Source organism: Monopterus albus, unplaced genomic scaffold (assembly GCF_001952655.1).
Source record: "Monopterus albus unplaced genomic scaffold, M_albus_1.0 scaffold281.1, whole genome shotgun sequence".
Lineage (NCBI taxonomy): Eukaryota > Metazoa > Chordata > Actinopteri > Synbranchiformes > Synbranchidae > Monopterus > Monopterus albus.
Genome location: NW_018128161.1, coordinates 278,783 through 289,825, shown reverse-complemented (window position 1 = coordinate 289,825; position 11,043 = coordinate 278,783). Strand labels below are relative to the sequence as shown.

Sequence of the window (11,043 nt, the reverse complement as noted above, 5' to 3'; positions counted from 1 at the left end):
TCAGTCACTGCACCTTAATTTTTATTATCACACCTGGGCCACCGCAGGGCTGCTGTCTCAGCCCCGAACTCTTCACCCTTTACACCCACAACTGTCTCCAACCATAACACCAGCATCATTAAATATGCTGATGACACCACCATTCTGGGCCTCATCAAGGGGGGAGACGAGTCTGGTTACAGAAGCTTGGTGAACGACATTCTTCTTTATGGAGAGGAGGAATAACCTCATCCTCAACATAAACAAGACAAAAGAAATAATAGTAGACTTCAGGAAGAACCCCTCCCCTCTGCTGCCTCTGACCATCAAAGGGACTGAGGTGGAGAGGGCTGACAGCCACAAGTTCCTGGGCCTGAAGGTGACATCTGACCTGAGCTGGTTACTGAACACAGCTGCCACAGTGAAGAAAGTCCAGCAGTGACTATACTTCATCAGGTAGCTCAGAAAAGCTGGGTTGAACCGTCGCCCTCTCACCCAGGCTTATAGAGGACTGGTAGAGAGCATCCTCATCACTGGCATCACAGTCTGGTATGGTAACACCACACAGGCAGAGAGGAAGGCTCTGGGTCGTAAAGACTGCAGAGAGGATCACTGGGACTGAACTGCCTGCTATGGACACACTGTACACACAGTGCTGTCGTAAAAGGGCAGAGAACATAATCAGAGATCCACTCCACCCAGCTCACACTCTGCTCAGAAACAAAAACTGCACCTACAGCCTCGGGCACAGCAGGGCGGACAGTATCATCACACACAGAACAAGACTTTACAACAGCTTTTTCCCTGCCACAGTAAGACTGATGGCAGATACGAAAATGTGAGAATGTATGTGCAATGACCCCTTACTAGACACGTGCAATAATAATACAGAAATGTTCCACAAGGTATTTTTGTAAGAGCATCTCATCAACAGTATTCTCTTGGGGGACCTGAACAACAGGACATTCTCTACCAAGCAATGGAAACAAGCCTGAATATAAACTCTATTTTAGTATGTTATAACCCCTCACTACCTCACCAAGCGTAATGACATATCCAACTCCACCATGTGAATTACTAAGTGCGATGTCTGAAGTTCACCGGGGAAAATACTATTACCCTATTTTTGTGTATTGCGGTTTTAATGCTTTGTTGCCTTTATGTAACCCTTTATTTTAAGACTAAGTGTTTTTCCTGGCTTTTGACTCCTTACCTGACTCCAAAGGAGAGCTGCACAAGAATTCCTATATGCCTAGACTGTCTGTTTATGCATAAATGGCAAATAAAAATCTTGACTTGACTCTTTTTGCTCTTAGAGAAAAAGTGGCAGAGGGCCGTTCCAGCACTACACCTATGGCTAATAAGCCTCTCAGGAGATGTGTTCTCTGGAGTGACGAATCATGCCTCTCTATCTGGCAATCCCATGGACAAGTCTAGGGCAGTTGCCAGGAGAATGGTACTTGTCTGACTGGATTGTGCCAAGTGCAAAGTTTGGTGGAGGGGGGAATCCCATGGACAAGTCTGGGGCAGTTGCCAGGAGAATGGTACTTGTCTGACTGGATTGTGCCAAGTGCAAAGTTTGGTGGTGGGGTTGTTTCTCAGGAGCTGGGCTTGGCACCTTAGTTCCAGTGAAAGGAACTCTTAATGCCTCAGCATACCAAGACATTTTAGTCAATTTCATGCTCCCAACTTTGTGGGAACAGTTTGGGGATGGTCCAATGAATTACTTATAATAATTACAGTGGAACCTTGGACTGCAAGTAGAATTCGTTCCGGCAACGTGCTCGTAATCCAAAGCACTCGCATATCAACATAAAAAATAATGGAAACTCAAGATGATTCGTTCCACACCCACTTATCCATATAAAAATGATTACAGTAATACAAAATACAGTATAAAGTAAAAATAAAACAAATTAACCTCCACTTTACCTTTGAAAAGAATCGTGGCTGGCATGAGGGGCTATTGTTGCAGTACAGACATTGACTATACGAGTGAAGCACAAGAACCATCGGCTCAGTTGTGACGGAGGTCACATGATGCTCGGCAGACAAAGCGTACGTACCACGTGTATTGCAAGACCTTGCTCGTATATTGAATCAAAATTTTTTGCTTGTCTTGCAAAACACTCGCAATCCAAGGTTCCACTGTACATCAAAGTCTGGTAGGTCCACCAGAAAAGAGACCTGGTGCTCCAAGAGAATTATTTACTTACAAACTTAATTTCAGACAGATACACCACAGATGGAAATGGCCTACGCTTTGCCACCATGAAGTGGATGCAGATGTGTGGCAGAAAAGGCACAGCTGGATAAACTGAGGTTCCACATTTAAATATCTACCCACATGTTTTTTTGTTGTTTACCTGCAGAGCCAGTCAATTTTAAAGACTCCACCCAGCATCTTGGCATTCATGCCGGCAGGAAGGACCCAGTGGATCGGCGATCCGCCGTGATGAGACTCCGATGCCAGGCGAGCAAAACCTACAGATCAAGCACAAAAAACAAAAGAGGCGGCTAGATTTAATCTTTTAAAATAATAACAACAATAACAACCTTTATTTATATAGCACTTTACAACTCCTCGGGGCACAAGTGCTGTACAACAGAGCTGGAGTATCCAGTGAACACAATAGTGAGAAAAAAAAACAACAACAACAGACTAAAACGTTCTTATAACAGAATATACATAGCATTACACAAAAAGAGGTCTCTTTAAAACTGATTTCAAAGTCACTAGCTCGGTTACACATGGTAGCTTTTGGGGTAATGAGTTCCAGAGTTTGGAGCCATACACAGCGAAAGAACGGTCGCCCCATTTCTTATAACGCGACCGTGGGACCACCAGGGCCAAGTGCCCTGAGGATCGCAGAGCTCTGCGTGAAGCATAAATGGACAACAGGTCAGAAAGGTATGACAGAGCGAAACCGTGGATGGCCTTAAAAATAAAAAAAACAACACCTTGAACTTCACTCTCCACTGAACTGGCAGCCAGTGTAGTGAACGGAGAACAGGGGTAATGTGGGTATATTTGGGGGTGTTGGAGAGCAGCCGGGCCGCAGCATTTTGGACAAGTTGCAGAGGGTGTTGCAGTAGCCTAGATGTGACGTGATAAAAGCATGAATAGCTTTTTCTAAATTCGGACGCGATAAAAAAAGTGAAAGAAACTGGTCTTAACTACGGCCCTGATCTGCTTATCAAAGTTAAAGCCATTATCGAATATTACTCCAAGATTTTTTACAGAATCTTTGCGTGGGAGGGCTGAGACATCTAAACTGGGTGCAATTGCAGTTGAATCAGGACTAATGAACATATCTTCAGTTTTACTTTCGTTTAAATGCAGAAAGTTCTGAGCTAACCATTTCTTAATATGTCGAATGCAATTATATAATGGGGCAAGTGCATTCAAGTCGGATTGTAGCAGTGGCATGTAAATCTGAATATCAGCATAAAAATGAACATTGTGGCTTGATATAATTGAGGCAAGTGGCAGCGTATATAAGGAAAAAAGTAACGGAGCTAGGACTGAGCCTTGCGGAACGCAAAATATGACCAAGGATGGCAAAAAGGACCAACCAAAAAATATTCAAGTGGCATTTTTATACATGACAAAATGTTTATTAACCTTGGAATTTGCCGCTCTCCCTCACAGAGAAGACGAGGATGACACTCCGAGCCGAGCGGAAAGCTGCATTCAGCTTCTTCTCATTCACTGGCAGCGTCGACCACACACCCTAAACATTGCAGAAATATTAAAATGTTTTCTAAACAGACACACCATCAGATGGGAGAGGCCTTTTAAATATGTAAACAATGGGACAATAAACTAAAAATAAACATTAGCGTACCTTAGCTTTAGCCAGGGAGACGTTTTCATGGTTGTTGCTCTTAATGAGAAAGAATCGAGCATCTCGCAGGATGTAACGCAGCTTATTGGTCGGATCTGAAATCACAGGATGAGGATGTAATCTGATTACTTTAAAGGAAACTGAGTAGTAATCTGAGTACAGGAAACAGTACTTTGATTAACTTGAATGTGTAGTTGATGCTTTCTCGGAGTAAACATCATGAAGAAGAAAATCTACCTCATACACAATTTTTTTCTCAAGTGATTCTGATTGAGTTAAGAAATGTTAGTGACAACACAACACAGGGCGCCAGACTGCAAGTGATCAGCTGCATTTTGCAGCCAAATTTATTTAAGGTGCATCATAAATCTCAGGTGTAAACAGCTTAGTTTTCTGTTAAATTTGTCTTAGAACATTAAGTGTGTTGAATTAACTAATAATAGTTGATTTATGCTGTGCACCTTTATGTTTGGACAACTATGGCCAAATCCCTTAAATATTGAAGAAATCAGGGTAAAGCAAAACCGGTGATTTGTTTATCATCACAGAGACAGCCACACAGCGGACTGTGCAGCTACTGCAGCGTATTAGCAAAGTTAAAAATGAGTAAAAAGACAGTGCCAGGAGACAACTGACACCAAAGCATGGCAGACTATACTGAAGATTTCGCTGCTAGATGTGGACCACCTTCACTCGCATGGAGGTATTTCAACTTTGAAACATGACTGTGTGTTCAAAAGACTAATCTTCAAACAACATTGAAAATCAGTTGCCATTAAAAAAAACTCGACAGCTTGATTCACCACCTGTGTGCGAACTAACCACTACACAGAATACGAACAACATGAAAAGTTGTCCATGACAGCATTAAACCAGCAGAGGTACCAGCACAAAACACCACTCAGCAAACTTTAGGGCCATCGTTCTGCAGTGAGTTCAGTGTTTGTGTACTGTTTTACTTGAATGTTTCAGCTTTACGTGAATCAGTATATGAAATATGTTGTTTCCATTAACATCATTAGTAAGCAACAATTAATATGACCTAGCACAAGATAAGACAGACACCTGTTTTGAAGGATGCAAAATACTGTCTGCTTTTGGTTATCGACAAAATCCCAAAATTAGGTACACTTGTTTAATTATTACCAATAAGTGTGTAACAAGTCCAACACAACCCATCACACCACCAAATAAGACCAATTTTTATTAAGTTTAGCTACAAATACATCCAAAACAAACAAAACAACAAAGCATGCCCCCTGTTTGTTGATAGAGACCAAACAGCTAGAGTTTTAGTTTAACTGTACGCAACATCATCATTTCTGCTACTAGGCTACTAAAGCGACCGCATCACAAGAGGAGATTGGTGCCAGGAGTGATTTTCCACCGTAGACGAGTCTCTCTCTCTCTCAGAATGTCAGCATTCATATTGTACAAATTCTCCTTTCAGTGGCGGGCCGTGCATTTGGTACCTGGGCCTTCAGTGGAGACTTACCCGACTTAATTCACCTCTTAATACCACCACTGTACGTCGCAATTATAAAACCATCAATGCTATACAAAAACGCAATATAATAAAGTGTGGCATTACAGAGAGAGGTATTTCGCGTATGACGTCATTGTGGGCCAGCTAGCTGGCCCTGTGAGGCGAATTTGAAATCTGATTGGTTAAAGAAACAGTCCCATTGCTAATATAGTTTAAGTTACATGGGCCAGCACTTCTGATTCTGAAGGCCCTGGGCAGATTAGATTGACATGGCAACACATAGAGGCTGAAATCTGATTGGACAAAAAAATCTAACATCCACATACACGTACTGGAAGCGGTGCAGCCAAGAGAAATACTACGAAATGAAGAGAACAGACTGTTGGGAATAAATTAATACAATTTCATGGAACAAATATTAGAATTTAGGTTGTAAGTGTAGGTCAGTGCTTCTAATAGTGTTTAGGCCAGCAGAGAAGGCCTTGCTGGCCCTGACGGCCCACCACTGTCTCCTTTAGGTTACGCTATAAAACATGAGTGGTGCCACCAAAGCTGGCACTGGTATTATGTTCTGGGAGACCTGGTGGCACCAGTATGAAAAGGAAGTCAGGTGCCCTGTAACATTACTTTATAAAACAAGAACAACAGCCTTACTCTCCATCCCTTTGCGAACTGCTCGGACAGACGACGATAACTTCTCCCTCTTCTTCTCTGAACCTTTCAAAATAAAAGCAGAGAATTAAATCCCAGTAACAAAGGGCAACATTTGTTCAGTCAAATGTTTTTTTACTTGACTTATTGGTTGACTTTTACTAATTACTTTATCTCTAAAATTTATATTACTCTGTTATAATGAATTTCTTTAAATCCACTTATAAAAGATTATGCAACAAAAATGATGAATAAATGGAGATAAAGGTGAAAAAGCACATTTAATTCTTCTTCATGAAGATATTCACATTATAGCTAATGTTTTTTCTTAAATTAACATTATATTTTTTAGCTGAAGAAAATGTATACGAGTGACAAAACAAAGAAACTGGAGAACCATTTCTGAAGACATGTGGTTGCACTGTCATTAGCATGATGATTTTTGATGACCTCGTTATCACGTAAGAACTTGTTAATCTTAACCCTCATGCAGCCTTAGGTGACTAGAGGCAACATTTGTGTTTTATTTTTCAAGCCATTTTAGCTGTGTTGAATGAATGTAGCTCGAATTTGCTACAGGTTATTTATTTTTTAAAAACTGAGGTCTCACCTCCTTAAATTTGCCTAAAATAGAAGAAATAAAAAAATACTCACACATATGTACCAAAGTTACTGTTATCATTGAAATCATTAAAAATGTTTTTTTTGATGCCAAATACATCGTATCATGTCATATTTCAATGCCCTGAAGCAATACACCATTTTAAACTAGAGGGTCTCAAAATGCAATTTTAGTAGTTGACCACCAGATGGTGGCGCAAGCACATTTTGAAACCGTGCATGCAAATTCATCCAAATGTCACTATTTTTCCACAGTTTTTGCAAGGGTGACTTGCAGAAAGACTGAAAATGATAAAGTGTGCATCACTATTGTGTGTTATATCAATATGATTTGTGTTAGGGCTGTGCAATTAATCGAATTTTCGATTTCGAGGCTCAACGATCACAAAAATAGTGTGATCGAGAATAAATGATTATTCCGTTTTTTTAAAGTTATTTTGGCCTGCATTCGCGCATCCGCACTTTCACTTTCGTTTTCTCTTTCGCCCTTCCCCTTGCGTATGTCGTATCTGATTGCATTTAAAAATCAGCGTGAGGGAAGATGGCAGAAAAAGAGCAGTCACAGAAGTCTTTGGTCAACAAAAAAGGTAGAAGAAATTCTGTTGTCTGGGAACATTTTGCATTCAAATAAGCGGACGTGGATCAAAAACATAGTACATGCAAGATTTGCTACGCGCCAGCTGGTAACACCACAAATCTTTTCAACCATTTAAAATTCAAACACAGACCAACATATGACTAACTAATAAACAAACAGAAAGAAGGACAAACATCCTCCGCAACACAGTAATCAATTAAAGACACGCTCTTCAGTGCAACTCCGTATCCATCCAGCTCAGAAAGGCACAAAAAAATAACAGATGGCGTTGCATACTTTTTAGCCAAAGACGTGCCCTATTAGCACGGTTGAGAGCGAAGGATTCAGAAAAATGATAAATACTATGGACAAGCGTTGCCATCTCGACACCATTTCACGAGAGTCGCTCTGCCTGCTATATTTGAAAAATGCCGTGCAGAAGTGGCTAATGAAGTATTAAAAGCAGAGTACTTTGCCACCGCAACAGACCTATGGTGTAGCCACACAATGGAGCCATATAACACTTCATACACACTACACTTCATTCATTCATTTTCTACCGCTTAGTCCCTTGGGGGGGCACATAAGAGCATGCACATGTGCATGTCAGACTTCATAAGGCCTTTCTCTTACAAGCCTGCAATCAATTTTATAAACAATTCAAGATGAGAAGCAAGAACCCAAACAAAATTGGACGTTGTTTGGCGGGAGTAGTATTTGTTGGCGAAATGACAAGAAGATTTAGTAGATGGAACACTTTTGTGGTCTTCCTCAAACGTCCAGATGCTGAGGTATGTTCCAGCAGGCACAGTCAGAGGAGCAAAGTCAAGGGCAGACGGCAGTGCCACTTGTGCACAAAAGAGAAGGTTGTAGGCACCTGCTGTAAGTGCCACAAGTTTATCTGCAAGAACCACTCCTTTTCTATTTGCAGCCTCTGCTTGAGCTGGACTCTAATACACAGAGTGATTCAAAGTTAATGTTTTTTAGTGTTCCTTGTTCATTGTTAATGAAATAAATGTTCTGGTTCAAACTAATTGTTTTTTTTTTTTTTAGAACACAACAGGGTAATATGAGCTTATGACATTTTTGTAAGTGGACAATTTTTGCCACTAGGCACTTAAAATCTGCCACTGACAAAAAAAAAAAAGCATCAAAATCAATGTTGCTACCAATCATTGACCCATCCCAGGGCCTAATAATAATAATAATAATCAAATCCTGGTTGAAATGTTTTTTTTTGGAAATTATTGTAATTTTTAATATTTTTCCCATAAAAAATTTGATTAAATATGTGTGGTAATTTTTAAAAGAATGCAGGAGGGTTAAAGATATTTAATTTGCGCTGTATATTTCATTTGTCTAAAAGCGAGATGTAAATACAGTGGATGTTGTTCAATGCTAAAAACGTATGCTATCTACAAAAAAAAGGAGACTAAAGTGTCAGTCGAGCCAACACTTCTGGAATCAGCTCACTGAATGTTAACAGTTACTTTCAACAGTGAACAGGTGTCAAGCTGGAGGTTAGAAAAAGGAGAGGAAGTACAGAATGTTTTCACTGTTGTCATGGATACCTGAGGCCTCCGAGGCAGAGCCTGAGCGCACTGACTCGCCGTCATCAGAGAAGCTGACAGAAGAGGCGGAGCGCGAGTCACCTGCCTCACTGCGTGTGTCATAGTCATTCCCCTCAGTGCCACCACGTCTCTCGTACTCCTCCTCTTCTTCCTCTTCCTCCTCCTCCTCCTTCTCTCCTTCCTCTTCTTCCTCTTCTTCCTCCATGCCCTCCTCCTCTTCCTCTTGATCCTCCTCCTCTTCCTCCTCCTCTACATGGGAGGGTGCTGGGGAGGAGCTTCCTGACCCCTGCTCAGAACCATACTCTGCTGCTGCCTCCTCCTCTGATTGATTATCCTCCTCGCGAGGGGAGGGGCTAGCCCGCTGCTCGTCACGCCGCACTTTCTAAAGATAGACAGGAAATAAGGGTGATTGGCTGAAATACTGAAGACATTGAGTGTAGTCTAAGCAGCAGCAATACTCATGTTGATACCTGGCTCAGACCCTCCAGGCCTCTCTGGGACTCTCTGTGTCGTGTGTCCTCTCCTCCTCGGCTCCTGTTCACCTCTCTGGCCCCTCGCCGCCCCTTTCGCTCCTCGTAGTATTCATGTCGGTAGCCGGTGGTGGCATGTCGACCGCGGGGGCTGGATAATGCTTTTTTAGAAGATGAGGACAGAGGGGTGCCTGGGCCTCTCTTATTGGTGGAGGAGGACCTGGAGGGGGTGTGGCTTGATGAGGGGCGGGGCCTCTTCAGATCCTGACTGTCCCGACGCTCGCTCTTCCTCTTTGTCCCTGAGAGACAGAACAAAGGGTTTCGACACAGGTACAGGAGACATCATTTTATCATCACCCTCAGCTGATTCAGATACTGTAGTAACCACAGTAATAGTACTAGCATCACTAGTTGTAACTGGAGCATCAGTAGTAGCATCAGTATTCGAACGACACACACCCCACAGGTGTTACGAGAAGAATGGCTGTGTTCACACATAATATTGTTTGAAGTGCTCAGAACCCATTTTATACACAAGTTGTTTTATAAGTTTTATGCACAGTTTACTTCAAATTCCCCTAAATTCTTTTGGGACACCATCACTGGCATCGGACATTTGCTGTCACACACAAACATTCATACAAACACTGACTGTTGATTGACAAGTCATTCCTGTTGCCAGGGTTAGGGTCCTTTTTGTCAGCGCATACAACTCACTTTAACATGAATTCTGATGTTCGGCTTATGCGCTCTGCAAAATCAGACTAAGCCTTTCTATGCTGGGAAAAACCCGAGCAGTAACAGTATTTTCAGTAGTATCAGCCACACTATTACCTGCAGTACCAATTTGTTCTATCTGTACTATTTATAGCAAAAATATAATCAGTGCTCCCAGCAGTAGCTCCAGTAGTACTTTTCTCATCAAAAAGATAAACAGTAAACAATGCTGCAGTACCAGTACCTTCAGCAATATCATCAGTACTCCCATAAGTACCACATGCAGTAGTACCTTTCTTGTTGGGGACATCGCGCTCTGTCTCGGGGTTGTACAGCTCGTCGTCCTGATCCGGGGCCTCAGTCAGAAGATCTTCCAGGACGTTCAGTTCTCCCTCTGAAACAACAGTTCAAAGTTAAACTGATCCTGGAAACAAACTCTCAACCTGCTGAATATGAAGCCACATCTCTGGCAGTTCAACACTAGTTCAAAAAATTTTTTTTTTAATTAATTAATTCCAAGATAGGTAATAAAACAGATAGAAACAAAGAGAAAAAATTTCAAAGTGTTTATTTTGTCATATGCACAGTTAGGAAACGTGTTTCCCTGTACAATGAAATTCTTACTTTGCCGTCCACATGAATGCCACAAAATACAAACGAAATATAAAGTAGATAAATAAATAACACAAAATCTAAGGCATTTTAAGCAGCGACAGATGCAGCAATATAGTATAAAAAAAATACAAGAATATAACAAAATGTATGTTGCTTGGGAGCAGCATGTGCAGCAGAGTCGTTGTGCAATTATGCATGAAACACAAAATCTAGGACAGTAACAAATGTAGCAGTACAATAAAAGAATATAATAGAGAATGTATGCTGCATGGGAGCAGCATGTGCAGCAGTCAACAGTCAATGTGCAAACTGAGAATGTAAACAGTACATCACGTATTTCCTGGTAATAAACTCCTCAGCTGTTTAGGAGTCTGATGGCAGAGGGAAAGAAAGAGTTTTTCAGTCTAGTGGTCCTACATTTCACACTTCTGAACCTCCAGCCAGAGGGTAGGGAGGTGAACAGTCCGTGCTGGGAGTGGGTGGGATCTTTGAGGATGGAGGCAGCTTT

At 41.5% G+C, this 11,043-nt stretch overlaps 1 protein-coding gene across 1 annotated transcript in view; it reads right to left on the bottom strand.

Annotated features, from left to right (window-relative positions):
• The window catches only part of ythdc1 (YTH N6-methyladenosine RNA binding protein C1), a 23,798-nt gene that overhangs the window by 6,135 nt on the left and 6,620 nt on the right, over positions 1–11,043 (bottom strand). Inside the window, exons 3-9 of the mRNA XM_020622483.1 lie at positions 10,213–10,314; positions 9,204–9,502; positions 8,734–9,115; positions 5,968–6,030; positions 3,828–3,922; positions 3,605–3,713; positions 2,346–2,463 (exon numbers count right to left, since the gene is read on the bottom strand). Of these exons, the coding sequence (XP_020478139.1) occupies positions 2,346–2,463; positions 3,605–3,713; positions 3,828–3,922; positions 5,968–6,030; positions 8,734–9,115; positions 9,204–9,502; positions 10,213–10,314 (1,168 nt within the window). The remainder of the gene's footprint in view (positions 1–2,345; positions 2,464–3,604; positions 3,714–3,827; positions 3,923–5,967; positions 6,031–8,733; positions 9,116–9,203; positions 9,503–10,212; positions 10,315–11,043) is intronic.